General features: G+C 45.3%; 1 protein-coding gene across 1 annotated transcript; it reads left to right on the plus strand.

The window, feature by feature from the left end:
* Positions 1–19,574: 19,574 nt before the first annotated feature.
* Positions 19,575–23,656, plus strand: LOC123156519 (MACPF domain-containing protein At1g14780). The gene is made up of 8 exons (XM_044574642.1): positions 19,575–20,252; positions 21,040–21,281; positions 21,730–21,931; positions 22,032–22,115; positions 22,199–22,382; positions 22,592–22,761; positions 22,843–22,907; positions 22,996–23,656. Exons 1-8 carry the CDS (start codon positions 19,962–19,964, stop codon positions 23,624–23,626), a joined length of 1,869 nt encoding a protein of 622 aa, XP_044430577.1. The 5' UTR covers positions 19,575–19,961; the 3' UTR covers positions 23,627–23,656.
* The last annotated feature ends 5 nt before the right edge of the window (positions 23,657–23,661 follow it).

A 23,661-nucleotide genomic window follows, 5' to 3' on the forward strand; every position in this document is an offset into this window, starting at 1 on the left:
GAGTGTGCAAGTTCCGCATGCCAGTGTGCCCTAGCCTTTGATGCCAGAGCCAGCATTCTGAAGCTTTTGCAAGAAGACATACGCCAAGTTGTGCACCTGCTGAGAAATCTACCATGTATAGATCACCTTTCCTATACCCTTTAAAGACTAGAGACTTGTCAGATTCCATTAGTACAAGACAATGATATTTTCCAAATATCACAATCATGTTTAAGTCACAAAGCATTGAGACAGACATTAAGTTGAATCCAAGGGATTCAACAAGCATCACTTTATCCATGTGTTGATCCTTTGAGATTGCAACTCTACCTAGACCCAATACCTTGCCTTTACCAGTGTCAGCAAATGTGATTTGACTCTTGTCAGATGGACGTAAGGTTGAGTCCATGAGAAGACTTCGATCACTAGTCATATGATTAGTGCATCCGCTATCAATAATCCATGCTTAAGCTTTTGGTGACATGCCCTACAGTGCAGTTAGGAGGATAGGCTTCACAAGGTATGTTGTGAAGCATAAGCATTTGATGCAAATGTGGATTATCACAGCATAGATGAAAGTTAGCACACAGTATGACAGGTAAGCGATTCATATGTGGAATACATAGTGAGTCATTTTATCATGCGTCCCTTTGTGTTTTAGGTCCCCAGCAATAATATCGGACGCCTTTGATTGCTGGCTGGAGACCACATTCTGCAAAAGAGAGTTAATTCTTCTTCACCACCCACATTTTCAGGGGCGGCTTAGAAGCAATGAGTCTAAGTGCAGCATCTGAGAATTTCGGCTTTGAAGCCCTAGCAAATAGCCTTGCAGGAGATGAATGATACTCATGTGAATAAGCAGAAAAGTTCTTAGTTCTATGAACATAGTGGTTTGAAGACACATGTTCATATTCATGAGTCTGAGTATGATTTCCCTGCAAAACATTGGCGTTAGGGTGGCTCAAGTGAGTCATGTGTTCGTAAGTAGCCGTTGGACCATATGATGCCTTTGGTCTGGGGTTTGTCTTCTTCACTGGTGGTGTCATGATGACATTCACTGGAAGATTCTCAAGGCAGCTTTTGGGTACCCAGATCTTCTTCATAGGAGGTCCATTCCTGCAGTTAGTACCAATATACCTGGCAAACACTTCACCATTCTGATTTTTGCACAGTTTATAGTTTGCATCAAAGGATTCATCAATGATAATAGGATTAGCACAGGTAAATCCAGATAAAGTGGATGGATCCACTGAAGGTTCCTTTGCAGCAACCCATGTGGTTTTGGGATACTGCTCAGGCTTCCAGTAGGAACCATCAGCATTCATTTTCCTCTCGAACCCAACACCCTCTTTCCTAGGGTTTCGATTCAGAATCTGCTTTTTGAGGACATCGTAGAGAGTCTGATGTCCCTTCAAACTTTTGTACATCCCTGTTTCAAGCAATGTCTTCAACATAGCATTTTCATCAGCAACAGCAGTGGTATCCTCCGCAGAGGGGTTAGTAACCACTTCAGTAGGTGAAGACAATGAAACAGTAGCAGCAGTGGAACATTTAGCAACAGATGTAGCGTTATCACGCTCAATGCATTTTAGACATGGTGGTTCAAATCCATCCTGAGCGGAACTGATCTGTTGAGCACGAAGTGACTCATTCACTTTTTGAAGATCTTCATGAGCCGCTCTCAATTTCTCAAGCTCTTGTTTCCTTTGAAGATAATCATAGGAGAGTCTTTCATAAGTAGTTGAGAGCGATTCATGACGACCTTCAAGTTCTTGGTACTTAGCATGAAGATTTTTTATGTCATCAACTAAGGACTGTGAAGGTGTCATTTCAGCGTCCAACAGGTCATCGCTTTTGTCTAATAGTTTTTGAGTATGTTCCATAGCCTTTTGTTGTTCAGTTGCAATTTTAGCAAGTGTTTTGTAGCTGGGTTTGGATTCACAATCAGAGTCATCTTCACTTGAAGTTTGAAAGTAAGCATCGCGGGATTTTACCTTGGCACCACGTGCCATGAAGCAGTAGGTGGGAGAAGGATCGTCTTCGTCATTAGCTTCAGCGTTGGTGTGGAAGTCATTGTCTTCAGTGTTGAAGATGGACTTGGAGACATAGACTGTGGCTAGAGCCAGACTTGCAATGCCAGGGTCAGACTCCTCACCAGACTCCACCTCCGCCTCCTCCGAAGCAGACTCCTCCTCTGAATCCATTTCCTTGCCAACAAAAGCACGAGCCTTGCCAGATGAGCTCTTCTTGTATGATGAAGACTTGGAAGAAGACTTAGAAGACTTTGAGGATTTCTTTTTCTTCTTGTCATCGGAATCATATTCCTTGCTTTTCTTCTTCTTCTTCTGAGTGTCCCATTGTGGACACTCAGATATGTAGTGACCGGGTTTCTTGCACTTGTGGCAGGTTCTCTTCTTGTGATCATGGGTGGAAGCTTCATCATTCCTTGAGCTGGATCGTGAAGACTTTCTGAAGCCTTTCTTCTTGGTGAATTTCTGGAACTTCTTCACAAGCATAGCAAGCTCCCTTCCAATGTCTTCAGGATCGTCAGAACCGCAGTCAGATTCTTCTTCTTCAGATGAGGAAACACCTTTTGCCTTCAAAGCACGAGTTCAGCCATAGTTGGGGCCATAGATATCTCTTTTCTCAGAAAGCTGGAACTCATGTGTGTTGAGCCTTTCAAGTATATCAGACGGATTGAGTGTCTTGAAGTCAGGACGTTCTTGTATCATGAGGGCAAGGGTGTCAAAGGAGCTGTCAAGTGATCTCAGCAGTGTCTTGACGATTTCATGCTTGGTAATCTCAGTTGCGCCAAGAGCTTGAAGTTCATTTGTGGTATCAGTGAGGCGATCAAACGTGAGCTGGACATTTTCATTGTCGTTTCTCTTGAAGCGATTGAAGAGATTTCTAAGAACACTGATCCTTTGGTCTCTCTGTGTAGAGACGCCTTCATTGACCTTGGACAGCCAGTCCCAGACTAGCTTTGACGTTTCCAGAGCACTCACACGGCCATATTGTCCTTTGGTCAGATGACCACAGATGATGTTCTTTGCAGTCGAGTCTAGTTGAATGAACTTCTTGACATCAGTAGGGGTGACACCTTCACCAGTTTTGGGAACGCCATTCTTGACGACATACCAGAGGTCGACATCAATGGCTTCAAGATGCATGCGTATCTTATTCTTCCAGTAGGGATATTCTGTTCCATCGAACATGGGGCAAGCAGCGGAGACTTTGATTATCCCTGCAGTCGACATAGCTAAACTCCAGGTGGTTAAACCGAATCACACAGAACAAGGGAGTACCTTGCTCTGATACCAATTGAAAGTGCTAGTTATCGACTAGAGGGGGGGTGAATAGGCGATTTTTATCAAAGTCTTCAAAACGTGGAAGTTTCGAAGACGAACAATAGAAATAACCTAATTGATATGCAGTGGAAGATAAACTACAACAAGCAAGCCATAGTCAAGTATGCAATAGCGTTAACGTACGTAGACTAATAGCAGCTAGGTAGTAGGATTAGGATGGAAGATAGTATGAAGCCAATCAACAATAGTAGTCAAGCAATGAAGTCAATCAGATAAGACAGATAAGCAATGACTTCACGAAGACAAACTCAAAGTAAAGGAGGGAAGAGATAGAACCAGTTGCTTGTTGAAGACACAGGATTTGTTGGACCAGTTCCAGTTGCTATGAAAACTGTATGTCTGGTTAGAGAGGCTGAGATTCAACTCAGAAGACCGTGTCGTCACCTTATTCCCCTTGAGCTAAGGACACTTAGTCCTCACCCAATCACTCTGGTAAGTCTTCAAGGTAGACTTACGAACCTTCACAGACTTCGTTCACCCGGCAATCCACAATGCCTCTTGGATGCTCAGAACGCGACGCCTAACCGGCTGGAGGATTCACAATCCTCAAGTGTAATAAGTCTTCAGGTCACACAGACAGAAAGACTTCAGTGATGCCTAACACTCTTTGGCTCTGGGTGTTTGGGCTTTGTCCTCGCAAGGATTTTTCTCTCTCAAATGCTTCGAGGTGGGTTTCTCTCAAACGACAAAAGCCGTATACTAACTCTAAGCAGCCACCAATTTATGGTGTAGGGGGTGGGCTATTTATAGCCACTAGGCAACCCGACCTGATTTGTCCAAAATGACCCTGGGTCACTAAGGAACTGACACGTGTTCCAACGATCAGATTTCAAACACACGCGGCAACTTTACTTGGGCTACAAGCAAAGCTGACTCATCCAGCTCTGGATAAGGTTTGCTCTCATTGTCTTCGCTCGAAGACATAGGATTTGAGTTGAGCATCACTTCAGTCACTCTGACTTAGTTCACTTGGACCCCACTTAACAGTACGGTGGTTCCTATGACTCAACAAAGAAGAAAGGGAAGCAATGAATCCACACAGTCTTCGCGCTCCATAGTCTTCACGCAATGTCTTCTCATGTCATAGTCTTCAATATGAATATCTTCTCATACCACCATTGTCTTCAATGTCTTCATACATTTTTAGGGGTCATCTCCGGTAGGTAAACCGAATCAATGAGGGACACTACCTGCGTTATCCTGCAATTCTCACAAACGCATTAGTCCCTCAACCAACTTTGTCATCAATACTCCAAAACCAACTAGGGGTGACACTAGATGCACTTACAGTATAAATTGAAGGCGTTTATAGGATGGATTATGTGGATTAAGATGATCTTCGTCTCAAGATGTTCTTCAATTATGTTAAATGGGGTGTCTGGAAAGCAATTTCACTGCAAAAGAGGTGTTAGACAAGGGGACCCTTTGTCACCACTTACATTTGTTTTGGTTGCTGATCTTTTGCAAACAGTACTTAATGGAGGCATGGAGCAATGCAGGCCAACATCATCCAAGCACCGTTACCTTATCAAGCAAATCCATATTTTCTTGTTATTCAATATGCCGACGACACAATCCTGTTTCTGCCTGCTATTCAAAGCCAAGTAATACAAGTGAGCAGTCTGCTAGGTCACTATGCTTCTCAAACTGGTTTAAAGATTGACTATCACAAGTCAATTATGGTACCTATTAATGTCACTAAGGTAACTCTCACTCAACTTCTCAATGCTCTTGGATGCAAATAGGGGAGTTTTCCTTTTACTTACTTGGAATTGCCTCTAAGTGCAAAAGAAGTTAAGATTGAAGACTTCACTCCCATTTGCCAGCAAATTGAGAGAAGACTTTGCAAGGTGCTCTACTATGATATCCTATGATGGTAGACTTTGGCTCATCAAATCAGTGTTTTCAGCTCAAAGTATTCTTCATGAGCACCCTAACTCTTCAAGTGGCTATCACAAGCAAAATCAACAAGTACTTAAGACACTTACTATGGAGAAAATTTGGTCAGGATAATGCTAGACCTGCACTAATTGCTTGAAAAAAAGTGTGTAAGGGAAAGTTTCAAGGAAGACTAGATATCTTGGATGTTGCTCCACATAACAAAGCCCTCATGATGAAAATATGCATAAATTATTTAACTGAGAAAATCTACCTTGGGTAACCTGATTTGGGGGAGCTATTACCTACAGACCTCCCTGGTATTAGGATGGAGGGCTCAAGCTCGTGAAGAACCACATGAAACTTTTAAACATGTACAAACAAAATTCTGAATGCAAAATTGGCAATGGACAAACTATACTCCTTTGGCATGACCAGTGACCAGAGCGACCTTTGATTAACAAATATCCAGAGTTGCAATCTTTTGTCAAAAATGATTCTAAAACTGTTGCAAGCTAGATAACATCTGATGACTCAACCCAATTTTCCATACACCTCTGTCAGCTCAAGCCTTTCTTCAGTACACTGAGCTTCAAGGTCTGATTGATCAGTACAACAACTCTCGGGTATAGGACATTGGAAATGTCAGGGGGGACAAAAATACTCCTCAATTAAGATGTATCAGAACCTGTGTGCAGATGAGGAGGAGCACATTTTCTTTAAATGGATTTGGAAAGTGCAAACAGACTAAGACACAAGATTTTCTTCTGATTTCTCCTGCATGATAGAGTCACCATCGGGAATCTCTTAGGAAGGAAGACTTTCAACTTGGAGTTTATGACCGTGTTTTCTATAATGAAAAATATGAGGAAAGTGCAAGGCATCTCTTCTGGGATTGTTGTTTCTCTAAAGATTGTTGGACCAACATCATTCCAAGCAAAAAGATGGGTATCTCTAACTTTGATGTTATATTCCTAGCCCACCAACTACTTCCAAGGAAAATTGATATTTATGTCTCATACAAGGATGCTGGAACATTTGGATCAAAATAAATGGTATGGTCTTCAGAAATGAAGTCCAGACTGTTAATTGTTCAAAATTCAGGCTCAAGGCAGATGTTGTACTGTTGGAGCACATAATCAAAGCAAATCATTTAAATACTTAGAAAGGATGGATTAGTGCACATCTATGACTCTAGCACTTTGAGAATCAGATCTACTAGATAATCTCATGTTCTCAAGAGCGGGAATTGGTTGAAGTCAGTAATTTTCCTTTACTTTCATTGTTGTTTCTCTTGTTCCTAGTTATTTCCGTTACAATTATTTGTTCAATGGTTTGCGGTTCAAAAAAAACTTGCGGTGAATTCAAGAGAATTTCAAACACCTTCGCACTAGTAGAAAAAGGGTCAAACATGAAGCACATTAGTGCCGGTTTGTATTTGAGCCGGCACAAATGTGTACATTAGTGCCGGTTCCAACGGCTAGCCGGGCCGCTCTCATTAGTACCGGTTCGTGGCTAACCTTTAGCACCGGTTCGTGCCACGAACCGGTACTAATGAGAGTGGTGGCAGGATGTTGTCAGTCTGGGCCCCCTCCAGCACCTTTAGTACCGGTTCTTGGCACGAACCGGTACTAAAGGTCGTCCTACATAAACCCTTCGTCCACCTGAGCTCGCTCTGTTCTTCCCCTTTCCCCTATCCTCTCTGTTCTTCCCCTCTTCCTCTCGAGCTCATCACACATTTTGCCCAAAAATTGTCAAGATTTGAAGGCCCACATCCATTCAAATGATCACAAAGGTTATCAACTTTGTCCTTTCATCTCTCATTGCTAGATTAGCTCTTGCAATGCTTTATATAGTTATTAATTTGTGAGTTTAGTAATTTGGGAGGAAATATATATATGTGCTAGTATTTGATTTATATGCAATTTGAGGTTAAAATAATACTTAGTTTGCATATGTAGGTGTGGTTTACTTAGTGCCTTCTAAATCTCCGTCGTAACCACCATCGATCGCCCGCACCATCCCGTCGCCGGCACCACCTTGTGGTGAGCCTCTTGTTCATGAAATTTTATATAAAAAATTGATGTTTGTGTGATTTGGATATATAGTTACTCGTATAATAATTATCTTACCCCTACGTTATTTGTTATACACAGTGCCATGGTTTTGATATCCGTCCCCATCGGCCCTCGTCCTTGTTATGATTCGGATGTGGTATATTCTCTTTTAAAACTATTTGTTGCATTTCGTGTTTATGACAAATTATGCCCATCAAGTTGACATAGATATTTTTATCTAGGAGGTATGTGAACCGGAAATTCCAACTGACCCTATTGTCGAGAGGTTAAATTTAGTTGAAAGAGAAAACGAGTGCTTGAAAGAAAAATTGAAAATAATTGAGGGGGAGAAGATGGAATTGGAGTTGCATGTTGCCGATGTCGTCGATGATCACAAGATCAAGAAGGAGAAAATGCGCTTGAAGATTAGAAAGATTAGAAAATATGCCATCGATAGTGAGGCTTGGTATCATTATGCTGTTGGATCAATTGTTACCTTAGTTGCGATCTTGATCGCATTTGTTGTTGCATTTAAATGCTTTAGCTAGAGAGTTATTTGTTTGTTGCATTTAAGTGTTGTATGAACTTTATGTATGAACTTGTATTAATTTGGTCTATTCGGTGTTGTGTAATGAAGATGAGCCGGCAATGGATGTACGATGACTGATGCTCTCCCCAGTTCGTTGAGGGCGTGCATACTTTTCTGCTTGCGGCTGAGGCAAACAAGCGGGCGGATGGTTTTATGCCTTGTCCATGTGCTGGCTGTAAGAATGGTCGCAATTACTCTACGTCAAGAACCATTCACGTCCACCTGTTTGAGTCCGGTTTCATGCCCCACTATAATGTTTGGACCAAGCACGGAGAAAGAGGGGTTATGATGGAAGACAATGAAGAAGAAGAGGACGACGACAGCTATCCTGGCCATGGGTTCCCTGAATACGTTGATACAACAATGGGGGAAGAAGCTGAGCCGGTAATGCGGGAAGAAGCTGAGCCGGCAATGCGGGAAGAAGCTGAAGAAGAGGCATCAGATGAGCCCGTTGATGATCTAGGTCGGGCCATTGCCGATGCAAATAGAAACTGCGCAAGTGATTTGGAGAAGAAGAAGTTGCAGCGCATGTTAGAGGATCACAAAAAATTGTTGTACCTGAATTGTGTAGGTGACAAGAAAAAGCTGGGCACCACACTGGAATTGCTGCAATGGAAGGCAGAGAATGGTGTATCTGACAAGGGATTTGGAAAGTTGCTGGTAATGATAAAGGATATGCTTCCAAAGGACAACGAATTGCCCGAGAGTACGTACAAAGCAAAGAAGGTTGTCTGCCCTCTAGGGTTAGAGGTGCAGAAGATACATGCATGCCCTAATGATTGCATCCTCTACCGCGGTGAGTACGAGGATTTGAATGCTTGCCCGGTATGTGGTGCATTGCGCTATAAGATCAGCCGCGATGAGCATGGTGATGTCGAGGGCGAGTGCCCCAGGAAGAAGATTCCTGCCAAGGTGATGTGGTATTCTCCTATAATACCACGGTTGAAACGTTTGTTCCAAAACAAAGAGCATGCCAAGGCGATGCGATGGCACAGAGAAGACCGTAAGAAAGACCGAAAGTTGAGAGTACCCGTTGACGGGTCGCAGTGGAGAAAAATCAAAAGAAAGTACGGGAAGGAGTTTGCAGATGACGCAAGGAGCGTATGGTTTGGTCTAAGCGCAGATGGCATTAATCCTTTTGGGGAGCAGAGCAGCAACCATAGCACCTGGCCTGTGACTCTATGTTTGTATAACCTTCCTCCTTGGTTGTGCATGAAGCGGAAGTTCATTATGATGCCAGTGCTCATCCAAGGCCCTAAACAACCCGGCAACGACATTGATGTGTACCTAAGTCCATTAGTTGAAGAACTCTTACAACTGTGGAATGGAACATGTGTATGTGCATGGGATGAGCACAAACAGGAAGAATTTGACCTAAAGGCATTGCTGTTTGTGACCATCAATGATTGGCCTGCTCTCAGTAACCTTTCAGGACAGACAAACAAGGGATACCACGGATGCACGCACTGTTTGGATGATACCGACAGTATATATTTGAATAGTTGTAAGAAGAATGTGTACCTGGGACATCGTCGATTTCTTCCGAGCAGGCATCCCGTAAGAAAGAAAGGCAAGCATTTCAAAGGTGAGGCGGATCACCAGACGAAGCCTCGCCACCGTACTGGTGCTGATGTACATGATATGGTCAAGGATTTGAAGGTGATATTTGGAAAGGGTCCTGGCGGACAACCTGTTCCAAAGGACGCTGACGGACGCGCACCCATGTGGAAGAATAAATCTATATTTTGGGACCTGCCATATTGGAAAAACCTAGAGGTCCGCTCCGCAATCGACGTGATGCACGTGACGAAGAATCTTTGCGTGACCCTGCTTGGCTTCTTGGGTGTGTATGGGAAGATAAAAGATACACCTGAGGCACGGGAGGACCAGCAACGTATGCACGGAGAAGACGGCATACATCAGGGTCATGCAAGCTACGCTCTTACCAAAGAAGAGAAGGAAATCTTCTTTGAATGCCTGCTCAGTATTAAGGTACCGTCTGGCTTCTCGTCGAATATAAAGGGAATAATAAACATGGCAGAGAAAAAGTTCCAGAACCTAAAGTCTGATGATTGCCACGTGATTATGATGCAACTGCTTCCGGTTGCATTGAGGGGGCTTCTACTGAAAAACGTTCGATTAGCCATTGTGAAGCTATGTGCATTTCTCAATGCAATCTCTCAGAAGGTAATCGATCCAGAAATCATACCAAGGTTAAAGAATGATTTGGTGCAATGTCTTGTCAGTTTCGAGTTGGTGTTCCCACCATCCTTCTTCAACATCATGACACACGTCCTAGTTCACCTGTGCGAAGAGATTAACGTTTTGGGTCCTGTATTTCTACACAATATGTTCCCCTTTGAGAGGTTCATGGAAGTCTTAAAGAAATATGTTCATAACCGTGCTAGGCCAGAAGGAAGCATCTCCAAGGGCCATCAAAATGAGGAGGTCATTGAGTTTTGTATTTACTTTATTCCTGACCTTAAGCCGATTGGTGTTTCTGAATCGCGACATAAGGGCAGACTGGATGGAAAAGGCACGCTAGGAGGGGAACAAATAATATGTATGGACGGACATTCTCTCACTGAAGCACACTACACAGTTCTACAGAATTCCGCCTTGGTGGCTCCGTATATGGATGAACACAAGAATTTGCTACGCTCCAAACACCCGGAGCGGTCTGATGACTGGATTACACGTGAACAAACCAGGAGTTTCGCCAGCTGGTTACAGACACGTACCATGCATGACACCTCTATTGAAGATGACCTGTACTTGCTGTCCCAGTTACCATCTTCGAATATAATGACTTTCAAAGGGTACGAGATAAATGGTAATACATTTTACACGATCGCCCAAGATAAGAAGAGCACCAACCAAAACAGTGGTGTCCGCTTTGATGCAGAAACCAAGACGAGAAAGGAAACATATTATGGTTATATACAGGACATATGGGAACTTGACTATCGACGTGGTTTAAAGGTCCCTTTGTTTCGGTGCAAATGGGTCAATATGACATGAGGCGGGGTAACGGAAGACCCGCAGTATGGAATGACAATAGTGGATCTCAACAATCTTGCGTATGCAGACGAACCATTCGTCCTAGCCAATGATGTGGCACAGGTTTTCTATGTGAAGGACATGTCTACCAAGCCAAGAAAAAGAAAAAATAAGAAAGCGAATGCATCGTACAATGAGCCAAAGCGGCACATAGTTCTTTCTGGGAAGAGAAACATCGTGGGAGTGGATTACAAGATAGACAAGTCAGAAGATTATGAAAAGTTTGATGAAATTGCTCCATTCACAGTGAATATTGACCCGAGCATCCCGTTAAATGATGAAGATTTTCCATGGTTACGGCGCAAAGGGACACACGCGGAAAAAAAGTTTCACACCCAAAGATCTGGGATGTGATCGGCTTCACTAGCTATCATCACTTTCTTCTGTGTTTCGCACCAAGAGGGGAATCTCTGTAATAGTTAGGGTAGTTATGTGTTTTGGCATTTGAAACGCGAAGAAATTTTATGTGCAAACAAATTCACACTAATTTCAAATAATTCAAAATTTAAACTATTCAAATTTGAAAACTACGGGCACTAACAGAAAAAATAGCAGAAAAGAAAGAAAAACTATAGCTGAAAAGAAAAAAAACTATATAAAAACTACTCAAAAATAAATAGAAGAAAATAAATATAGCAGAAAAGAAAAAACTACTCAGAAATAAATAGAAGAAAAAATAAAGCAGAAAAGAAAAAAAATTATATTTGCTATTTTTCAATCGTTTACAAAATGACCGTGAAATTGAAAATCACTACAAAATGAACTCTGAAAATGTTGAATTTTGGCAAACTAGATGAAAAACTACTCACAAATAAATAGAAGAAAATAAATATAACAGAAAAGAAAAAACTATACAAAAAACTACGCAAAAATAAATAGAAAAGAAAAAAACTATAAAAAAAATTGGGGCGCTGTCCTGTGGGCCTGATAGCCACAGGTGTGTAATTACAGGCCTTAAAGGCCCAGCAGACTCACAGGGCAGCGCGCAGAGTTTAGGCCCACAAGCCTGCTAGCTATATAGAGGAGTTCGAAGTGGTAGCTGTGGCTGGGTTTATAAACCAGTGTGGCTGCCCTTCGCCCGGCGAGGTGGGACTAAACTTTGGGGTGGCAGCGCGACCCCTTTAGTACCGGGTGGTGGCACAAACCGGTACTAAAGGGGGGCCTTTAGTACCGGTTTGTGCCACCACCCGGTACTAAAGGGGGTCGCTTCCCGCCGCTTGGCCTGGCCAAAACAGGCCTTTAGTACCGGTTGGTGGCTCCAACCGGTACTAAAGGTGCCTTCTATATATACAACAGCTACGAAAATTTCAGTTTCCCTCTCTGTTTGTTCCTCTGTTTCCGTCTCCGTCGCCGTCGCCGCCGCCCTCGATCGTCTCCGTCGCCGCTCGTCTCCGTCGCCGCCCCCGTCCCCGTCGCCGCCCTCGTCTCCGTCGCCGTCCCGGGCCCGTCCCCGTCGCGCCGTCCCCGTCCCCGTCGCGCCGTCCCCGCCGTCGCCGCCCGGCCGTCGCCTCGCCGTCGCCGTCGCCCGCTGTGAGCTCTCCCCCTCTAACCCCTCTCCCTCGCCCCCGGCGACCACCATGGGCGCCGCCCCTCCCCGAGCCCATACACACACACACAAGCATGCATGAACACACACACACACGTACATATGTATTTTGTATGTTTTAGTTTAGATTATTTAGTGTTTAATTAGTATATACGTATTTTGTATGTTTAATTAGTTTAGATTATTTAGATTATTATTTTTTCACTATTATATATGTATGAATGCATGTTAGATGGATATAATTAGTGTTTAATTAGTATGGAAATTTTTTATATAATGTTGTTTTTCAGTTTTTTAATGGATGTATAGAAGTTGTGTTTTCTGTTTTTAGTGTTAGATGCTTAATTAGTATGAAATAGTATATAGATTTTTGAAATAGTAGAAATGTTAGAAATTTTAGTTATCAAAATCCAATCATTAAAAAAATATTACTTTTTGCGGGCATATAGCTAGTATTTGTTCTCGACGATGCCCGGCCCGCATCCTCGCCGTCGACCCGTCCGCGACGACGTCCAGCCGACCCATGTCCGGGACTGGGCTCCGCCGGGCTGGCACTGGGAGGTGCTGCCTGGAGGGGCGCGCCGCTTGATGAGGAACCCGGCCCCGGGTCCCGTCGTCGACCCTGATCTCGTTTGGTGGCGTTCGCGTGGGCCAGTTTCGGTGCGGAGGGACCCGGCCCCGCCGGAGGTGGTACGTCGCCGTGTCAGGGAGGAGGACGAGCACGTCCATCGCTACATGGTTGCGTTAGAGGGCGGCAGGTTCTCCAATACCTGGCAGTATCTTCGGGGATCTCACTTCAGCTATGATCCTGTGAGGGTTCCTTCTCTTTGGGTGTCCACCGCCCGCGCCGCAGGAACCGCGAGTGTCCTAGATTCTTCTGTAGTATTCGATCTTTAATTAGCTAGCCAGTGATGTACTATTCAATATTATATATTATTCGAGACGATGTATTCGAGATTATATCTATTATTCTAGACGAAGTATTCGAGATTATATCTATTATTCGAGACGATGTAATTTGAATACTAAATTGTTTTATATTTCTTTTGAATTAGTTAAATAAAAGCTATGGCAGACAATACCGACAGAGAGGGAGAACAGACCATGTTCGATATGATACGCGGGCCAGATGATGATCAGAATGAAGAAGATTATGACGGCTCCGAATTTCTAAACAACACCGGAGAGGGTGATATGATATTCGATCGCGACGACCGAATTGATGAAGTCATGAACTACGATTATGACGATGACGAAGAACATGTTGATCCTGAAACAACAAAGACCGGCGAGGTATATATATTTATATAAGCAGGTATCTGGTGATCATCACATGTTTTAAATGACTTGAAGATATATTAACGAATCGATCTTTGTTCTTTCAGCCATCCGGATCGAGCAAATCTTCAGGCAAAAGGACGAAACGAGGCCCGAACAAAAAGTTGAAGGAGGGCGTAAAGTACAATATCGAGGCAGTCAGACCTAATGGCGAACCATTAGCGCCTAAGAAGATTGCGGACAAGTTCATTCGTCAGTGCGGAGTTCTTGTGAAGGACCAACTCCCGATCTCCCTTCAAGAATGGAGAGAGCCAGCAAAAGACAAAAGACAAAAAGGCAAAGAGGACGCTGCTCCACGTCCAGATGTTACTTTTGTCGACAAGAATCAAAAAGATCTGCTTTGGGATACTCTCATGGAACATTTCACCCTACCAGATCATTTCACAGAAGCAGATGTGCAGAAAGTCAAGGACGCTGCTCTTAGGAAGATGGCGGTTGCATTCAAGAACCACAAGAATCGTGAATGGGACAAGTACGTCAAGGGAGGAAGGAAGACTCCAGTATTCGAGGGAACACTAGAGAACCAACGTGCTCATTGGGACGATTTCGTGAAATTCAAGGATTCGGAATTAGCTAAGGAACGGTCGAGAATAAACAAGAAGAATGCCGAAAAAAAGGATAAGTTCCATAAGCTGGGGCCAGGTGGCTATGCGGTGGCAATGCCTAAGTGGGATAAGTCTGAGAAAGAGATGGAGGATGCAGGTGCCACTCCGGTTACTAAGAGCTGGCCCCCCAGGGTCAGGACTTGGTTCTATGCGCATGGGGGGAGTTGGACCCGAAGACAGGCAATGTTTCGACGAGGGCAAGTCTGAAGGGAGCCGACGATGCGATACTTGTTGCAATAGAAGAGGCACGATCGGGGGTGTTCCAGCCCAACAGAGAGAACGACGAGCTTACGCGTGCCCTGGGAAATCCTGAACACCCGGGAAGAACACGAGGCAAGGGCGCTATTCCGTGGTATGAGGGGTTTTCAGACTGGAACACCGACTACAGAACCCGTGCGAGAAAGAAGATTGCGGAGGAGAAGAAGAGGAAGATGGAGGAGGAGCAGAGGAAGCGGGACTATGAACGCCTTCAAGGCCTAGAAGCAAGTCAAGCGGAATTGGTAGTCAAATTCCAGCGGCAGCAGGAGCAGATCGACTCACTTACCCAGCAAAGGGGGTCTCAGCAGCTGCAGCAGCTAGCGAATGATCCAGCATTGGATAGCACCGCCCCATCCATGCCGAGAAGCAGCGTGGGTTCCGCCCCGGACGACGCAATGCTGGGTAGATACCCCGTGGATGACATCACGGAGAACACTAGCTGCGAGCTACACGTCAAAATGAAGAACATATCCATGAAGGTGGCGGACGCCGTTGCTTTTACAAATCCCCCCGAGGCAACCTTCCATTGCAACCCGATTCCAGCGGGCTATGCTCGTGTCTTGGTTGATGAGGTGGTGGACCCATATTCGGAGCTAGAGCTTGACTATCCTGGAGGTGACGACGAGCGCTTTCTCGGAGACGCCAAACATCGTATCATCCTATGGAAAAAGGATTGCATCATCTTTCGAAGGCCACCGACACCGCGTCAGCCGACTCCTCGTCGAAGTCCGCCACCGAGTCAGCAGTCTCCCGCTCCTGCAAGTCCACCAAGTCCGGCAAAGTGTCAGGCCACTCCTCCTCCAAGTCCGGCAAAGTGTCAGGCCACTCCTCCTCCTCCAAGTCCGCCACAGCGTCAGACGTCCACTCCTCCTCCAAGTCCGGCACAACCTCAGGCCACTCCTCCTCCAAGTCCGGCACAGCTTCAGGCGGCCACTCCTCCTCGTCCAACTCAGCCCCGTCAGCCGTCTCCGCCGCCTCAGCAATCACAGAAGAGACACCCCGCAGCTATGGTGCGTAGCGGTACGAGTCGAGGTAGTACAGGAAGTACAGGCGGAGGCAAGCGATATAAATATGGTCCAAGCCTCACGCCTCTTCCGCAGAGGGCTTATGACAGGTCCGAGGAGGAAATCGCAGCCATATCGAAGTCCGAGGTGGAAGCCCATTTTGCACCGAAACCGCCACCGCCGCCAAGGGAGAAAGTGCCTGAGGAAACGATTGACCACTTCATTCGTATGGCTCAACCACCAGCTCCCAAGCCTGTTGACACAGACTATGAGCGCCACATCAGGAAGTTAAATCGAGCACGTCTACGTAAGGAGGCGAGCTCGGGATCGAGCAAACAAGAAGCAGCTGTCAAAAAATGCGGGAAAACCATTCCCCAGCTGGGAGAACAGGCGGCGCAATCGATCCCCTCGCTTGTTGTGCCAACAACACGTGACAGTACGCGCGCCCAATATTATTGTGGGCAAACAGTTTACGTTCCTGAGGTGGGCAATGTGGTAATAACGGAGGAGCATATAATGCAGGCTGAAGTTCTCAAAATCACTGTTGGACAACTCCTCGAGATCGAGCCCATGCCTGTGCTTAGAGAGGATGAAATAAAACGGAAATATGTCCGGGGCCAACCTTTGGTCGAGCCAGACAAGGTCAAGAACCTCCCAACGAGAATGTATGAATTGCATCAATGGTACATGAACATTACCAAGATTTCCGATCGATTGTCCCTCATGGTGAATGTCAAGGAGGAGCATTACTACCATGAGAAAGCTGTGTCCGTTGAGTATTCTGAACTGTTTCAGTTATACAATCAAGACGCACTCGACAAATCTATCGTCAGTTGCTATTGTCTGTAAGTGATTTCTTTCTGTAATTTAAGTCTCAAGCTAGCTGTAGTGATCCTTTTGATCAATCATTACCTGTAATTATCCTCACTATATTCTTTTCTGTGGTATTATATGCAGGATGAAGATGTATGAAATGAGAAAAGGTGGACGCTATGGCATTGGGTTCATTGACCCAAACACCGTTAATGAATACACATGGAAAATAGATGCACGTCATCAAAAGGCCGTAGAGGACAGCATGCTAGAGTTCTTGAAGCGCCTCAAATACAATGAAGATATACTACTTCCTTACAACTTCCAGTGAGTCACACTGTCTTGTACTACAAATTCTCTGTTTTTGCCTACTAGCTAGCTACATGTTTTTGCTTACATATGCCCGCTTAATTAAGACATGCAAACGTGTGTGCATGCAGATTTCACTGGGTCTTGTGTATCATTAAAGTTGACGCCGGAACAGTTGAAATACTGGACTCACTACTCAAAGAAAAAACTGACTATAACATCTTGTTTGGGATAGTCAACAGGTAATTTCAATCATTATTAACTATATATCTCGGCCTATTTAGTTCGTCATTTCATGATATGAACTATTTAATAACCCCTTTATTCATTTTCTTTGTCGGCGGGCAGGGCTTGGGCAAGGTTCATCAGCGTCACGGAAGGCGAATGGAAAGAAAAGCTTAAATGGGGAAGACCCAAGGTAAGTAATTAAGTAGTACTAGCTAGCTAGCTAGCTGCCATCTCTTTAATTATCATGCTTGATTAATTATTATCTGATCAAATTCCATTCTCGTAAAGGCCCTGAAGCAGGCGCAGGGGACTGATCTGTGTGCATTCTGCGTTTGCGAGAACATTCGCATGATGGCGTCCGAAAGGAGCAGATCTCAAAGACAGGAATGGGTACGCTTGTCAAAACACTATTCACAATTTTTACACCATTATCGATATCTAGTCACACAACTAATACACATGCATATTGATCTCCTTCTTAACAGTTCAGAGAGGTGCGGGCGAAGCTCCTAGAAACGGAGCGCGTAGAAGCACTTCAAGAGGAAATAGCGGGATTTTTGCTCGACCAGGTCATAAATCCGAAGGGAGAATACTATTACCCGCTACCGCCCCCATGAAAACCACTTCCAATTGTCATCGTGCTCCGAAGGCACCAATTAGGCTAATGCCACTGGCTCCGAAGGCAACATGCATATGTAGGAGAAATTGTATATAGCTATACATGTGTGTATGTGTGAATTAATTAATATGATGGTTTGTGAGACATTGATGATATATATATGCATGATTGGTTCTACTAGAAATTCTATTATATATATATATATATATATGCATAACGTGTACAATGTGTAGTATCGTAAAATACCAGCAAACGAAAAAGAATTAAAATGAAAACACAAAATTAAATGAAAAAGAAATCATAAAACTAAAAAAACCCAAACCTCATAGTATCGGTTGGTCTTACCAACCGGTACTAAAGGGCTCCAGGCCCCTGGAGCTGGCTCGTGCCACGTGGTTTCCCTTTAGCACCGGTTCGTACTGAACCGGTACTAAAGGGGGGGCCTTTAGTGCCCACACTTTAGTGCCGGTTATGAAACCGACACTAAAGGGCCTTACGAACCGGTGCTATTGCCCGGTTCTGCACTAGTGATCGGTAGAGTATTAGCTATTGATGAGGTGTATGTCTAGTAGAATTATGGACATGTTGCCTATATAACATGGTCTCAGCAATATGTTATGATTTGTTATGAATGTTTAATTGGTCATTACACATATGTATGTTTATATTTATGTGTCACCGCTGCTTTGAGAAATTTTGCTGGTGACTTTATGAACCCCTGTAGAATTTCCTACATAACAAACTTCTTCAAGCTACTTTTACATGCACTTTTAGTTTATGCAATTAATTCATCTGAAATTAAAAAAACTTTTATTAACATCATTTTCCCATAACTTATTGCAACTGGCAATGCTAGTGAGGTTCGCAACCTGACTAAAACCGTTGGAAGCACGAGTGGGTTGGACTTTCACGTGGCATGATAAATTACAATATGTGGTGCAAAATACAAGTTAGTCTAAAAATGGATAGGTGATACGATACCCACTTTCAAATGAAGAAGTCAATTACATTCAAAAACACATCAATCTATTTCCAACTAAAATGAACACTTGCCATGTTTGGATTAAAAATGGGAATCTTCATATCAGTGTCCCTCTCATACTGCGAAAATCTAAGACCGCCCCCTCAAACCTAATACCATATTTTTCTCAAAAAAAAAACTGAAACCATATTATTGGTCTGTGTCAAAACCATCTACCTTCACCCCGATGACACTGATGTGGCTGACTGGCTGCAATTTTGCATACCTAGCAAACCCAGACAACACAATACTTGAAAGATAAGGGGGAAAGCAAGAAAAACATGTTTATAGAAATTATTAACAAAGCATGTTTGTCCTAAATATTCTACAAAAACACATGGGGTTCAATTAATTTCTAAAGGTTGTTTAATATATTTTTTACAAAATACAAGTTAGTCTAAAAATGTTTAGGTGATACAGTATCCACTTTCAAATGAGGAAGCCAATTAAATTCAAAAGCGCATCAATCTACTTCCAACTAAAATGAACACTTTCTAGCAATCTAGCCACAAAAGAATCATGAATCGTGCGATACAAATATTCAGGGGAAACGATGAGGGAGCGGAACCAATAGAGGTGCAAAAAAAACAAAACAAAAAACAGGTCAACCAAAATGTCATAAATTTCAGAGACTGCCCGGGGCATTTCCAAATCGGAAATTTGAAACCACGCATAATTTTCACTCCGAGATGCCTAGTCCATGCTTTGGAACATCTTCAGCAATTACTATGAGGCGACGAGTACTTCTCCAACACTAGTCACTCTAGGGAATTGAAACAGTCATCATAGGGAATTTCATGTGAGAACCCGGGTCTCTGTCACCAGGAAGGCCCGGAGATCAATTCAAATCCGGTGTCCACATCGCCGCAGAATGGGGAGTTCCACGCTTTGGCGGTGCCCCATCGAGGAGGGCCCCAAGAAATAAGCGAGCAAAAGGTGTTCAATTCAACAAGAAGCCAACGAAAAAGGAGACGAAAAATAGCAGCCATGACCATGGCGCCGCCCCCCTCTCCCCCTCCCCTTGCTCCCGCCACTTCCACCTCTCTCTTTATATATATATATATATATGTATATACTCTGAGACAACAAGTGCCAATTATGCATCGGCAGCTCCAAATCGGCCATCGCAATCTCTGGTCGTTTCCAGGCAGCACGAGCCAAGCCACGAAAGACGGACAATTGGATGCATCACATGCCTTTGACGTATTGAGAAACTTGCGTCGATTGATCCGGTCCGTTTTCATTGTGCACCTAGCAAGCATACGCTACGCTGGTTCGTTGATCGGTTCATGGTGGGACGAGCGATGGCCAGGGCCAGGGAGGTGACCGGCGGCAGCGAGGAGATGGTGGCGGCGGTGGCGAGGGCGATGAGCTGCCTCGGCACGGGGGTCGACATGGCGGGCGACCTGCGGCTGAAGCACTGCAAGGCTGCGGAAGGGTGCCTCGTCGCCAGGAGCCGCGGGAAGGCGGCGGCGGTCCCCGTGCCCGGGATCGGTGCGGTGCCCGACGTGCCGGCGGACGTCATGTGCGGCAAGGGCAACCGGGTCAGGATCAGGTCCGACGTGCTCGAGTTCAACAAGGTTTGTTACTAGCTGCTCAACTGCACCTTCCTCTCCTCCTTTTTTCTTGAGAGGTCCTCTAATTTTGTACTGATGCCTTAGAGTTGGGGGAGAAGGATTTTGGCTAAAATGATTCAATATGCATGCAAGTGGAATTTGTTGAGCTATGTTCAACTGCTAGATTTATATCCACCAAAAAAATGTCAGATTGATAAACCAGAGATACTAAAAAGTTAACTAGTCAAGTCATGAAACTATTGACCAAAGTAATTCATTATCAAATTCTAATCCAGTTCCCTCGCAATCCCACTCAAGTACTCAACTCCTCGCCGGTCAAATTTTTTCGATCAAACTAATCAGAGCAGCATGACGAATTACATTATCTTGTATTGACTTTCTTTACATAATACTCCCTCCGTCCCAAAATTCTTGTCTTATTAGATTAGTCTAGATACGGATGTATCTAATCTTAAAACATGACTTGATACATCTGTATTTAGACAAATCTAAAACAAAAAATTTGGGACGGAGGGGGTAGTTGTCTTGAATCCTTGAGTTCTTGACTAAGCCAACCGATAGAACAGTTGCTACAAAAGAAAATACTATGGCAGAGAATTTATCAAAGTTTAAAAATAGTGGACAATGGCAAACAGCGACGGCCTCAAAATAAGCTAAAACACCGCTGCTGAATGACTAAAACCGTTATATCCCGCTATTCAAAACTTTGAATCTTATACGCAATTAGAGAACGCGTTCGTGACTGTGGATCGAATCTTGAGTTCTTGACCGCGTGCGTGCGAGCATGCAGATGACGGAGCTGTTCAACGGCCGGAGCTCGGTGGCGGGGAAGATCCCGTCGGGGCTCTTCAACGCGTGCTTCGGCCTGGACGGCGGCTCCTGGGCGCAGGACGCCTCCAGCACCAAGTGCCTGGCGCTCGACGGCTACTTCATCTCCCTCCTCGACCTCCGCCTCGACTGCCGGCCGCTCGCGCTCGCCGACCGCGTCGCCGCCGACGTGCCGGCCGCCTGGGACCCGTCAGCCATAGCAAGGTACCCCACAGTCTGCATTGCATACATACACATGAGCAGCTCCTGCTCGACCGTACTTGGAAACGAATCATGCAAGTTGACGAGATGATCAGCTGTGGACGGTGACCTCGTCGTACTTTGCCAGGATAGTGCAAGGCCGCCCACGACACTCGTGCCCATGTGGTGTGAAAGATCGTATGCATGCGCGGTGGAAAATTGACGCAGGACTTGACTTGTTCAAGTCAAGGTCTCGAATTACCTTTCACAAGTTTGTGGGGCCTAATAATAGTATGTGAACCCTGATCATTTCACCCTCAACAGTCATGGAAGCATGATGCATCAGATGATGTTTTGTCGGTCAGGACATAGGACTCGGACTCAGGACCCAAGATGCAGATGCAAATTCTCAGCTGATCTGCACACTAAACTGCATGAAAACTAACCCCACCCTGTGTGAATTTGTGGGCAGTTTCATCAAGAAGTACGGGACGCACATCGTCGTCGGGGTGAGCGTGGGCGGCCAGGATGTGGTCTACGTGAAGCAGGACAAGTCGTCGCTGCTACCGGAGTCCGACATCAAGGAGCACCTAGAGAAGCTAGGCGACCAGCTCTTCACCGGGACATGCCCCATGCCTCCTTCACACTGCAAGTCCAGAGATAACAAGACCAAGGTTGAGAAATTTTGTTAATATTCTGACCATCCTAAACTGAAACTATGACGACCTCAAGTGAAATGTGCTTAAAAGAACTCCATGATTCTGACTGCAACAGGTCCCTGAGGCCTTCAACGTGTTTGATGGTCAATTAACACAGCCGAGGGTTGAAGGAATGACTAGTCAAGTCGCATGCAAAGAGGTACTACTACTACTACTCTTCCAAGTTGCAACTTATCAACAGTCCTGAAGCAGGTCATCTTTGCTGATTTTCGGCTGATGCAGGGTGTGACGGTGATACACTCCAAGAGGGGAGGGGACACGGCGGCGAGGAGCCACGCCGAGTGGCTGCTCACGGTGCCGGCAAAGCCGGACGCCATCGGCTTCAAGCTTGTGCCCCTCACATCCCTTCTCAAGGGAGTGTCAGGCTTGGGATTCCTCTCTCATGCCATAAACCTCTACCTGAGATGTAAGACCTCTCTATCTACTACTATAACAACATATTTATTGGTTAGTCATGCCATAGGTGTACAAAATTTCATGAAAATCCAACAAAGGACGGACCATCTACTTCACAACCTCCAAATTTCCACAAACTTCATGTGCAATCCAAGCCTTTGCTTTTTTGTATGATCTGCAGTTAAAAAATGCTTAACTATGTCACTGCTCTTTTAATAGACAAACCTCCAGTGGAAGATTTGAGGTACTTCCTCGACTTCCAGCACCACAGATCGTGGGCCCCTGTGCTCAGTGACCTACCCCTCGCTCTGTGTTCGAACCGGCAGGGCGCGAGCCAAGCCTTGCACTTCAGCCTTGTGGGATCAAAGCTGCATGTCAACTCAAACCAGGCAAGAAACCATTCCCCTTTAGTTAAAAGATAAAACCATCTGCAGTCCAATAGAGATGCATGCTCACTCGGCTAAATGCAGGTTATCATTCCAAACTTGCCGGTCACCGGGATGAGACTGCATCTAGAGGGGAAGAAAAACAACAGGTTAGCTGCGATTAACAACATTCTGTTAGCAGTATGTTCAGTCTCCTTCTGTTGGAATGTTGGCTGAACATCTTCATGTCATGGCCAGGCTAGGCCTCCACCTGCAGCATCTGGCGAGCACCCCAACGTTCATCCAGGGACGGCGGGACAAGCCGCCGATATGGCGCGGGTCGGAGACGGTCTCCGACGAGCGGTACCACGAGCCGGTGCAGCGGCGGATGTTCGCCCACGTCTGCACCGCGCCGGTGAAGTACGACCCCAACTGGTGCAGCGCGCACCGGCAGACCGCGTACATCGTGTCCGGCGTGCAGCTGCACGTCAGGGCCCATGACTCGACCACCGTGCTGCACCTCAGGCTCCTGTACACCGAGCTGGCAGGGTGCGCCGTGGTGCAGTCCAAATGGGCGCACAACACGGCGAGGCTCTCAGGTAAAGGGAGCTTCCTGTCCAAGTCGTTAGGGGCGGCGGCGTCCTCGGGCTCCACTGAGAGAGACCGGCAGGAACCGGCGAGAGTCAACGTCGACTCCGGCGTGTTCGCCGGAGGGCCGCCGGTGCCCGTCGGCGACCAGAAGCTGCTCAAGTTTGTTGACACGTCTCAGGTTACCATGGGGCCGCAGGACGCCCCTGGATACTGGCTGGTCACAGGTGCAAAGCTTGATGTTGACAAGGGGAAGATCTCACTGCATGTCAAGTTCTCACTGCTGGCTCCAGCTTCTTGACAAGCTGCTCCAAGAACTGTACAGTATCAGACTTG

This window comes from Triticum aestivum, chromosome 7B, assembly GCF_018294505.1.
Source record: "Triticum aestivum cultivar Chinese Spring chromosome 7B, IWGSC CS RefSeq v2.1, whole genome shotgun sequence".
Lineage (NCBI taxonomy): Eukaryota > Viridiplantae > Streptophyta > Magnoliopsida > Poales > Poaceae > Triticum > Triticum aestivum.

Bases quoted from the DNA above. Each gene is read 5' to 3' on its own strand.
- LOC123156519 (XM_044574642.1), top strand. From the start codon at position 19,962: ATGGTGGGACGAGCGATGGCCAGGGCCAGGGAGGTGACCGGCGGCAGC. The intron at 21,932-22,031 runs GTTGAGAAATTT...TGACTGCAACAG, and splicing joins CCAGAGATAACAAGACCAAG to GTCCCTGAGGCCTTCAACGT. The intron at 22,908-22,995 runs GTTAGCTGCGAT...TGTCATGGCCAG, and splicing joins GAGGGGAAGAAAAACAACAG to GCTAGGCCTCCACCTGCAGC.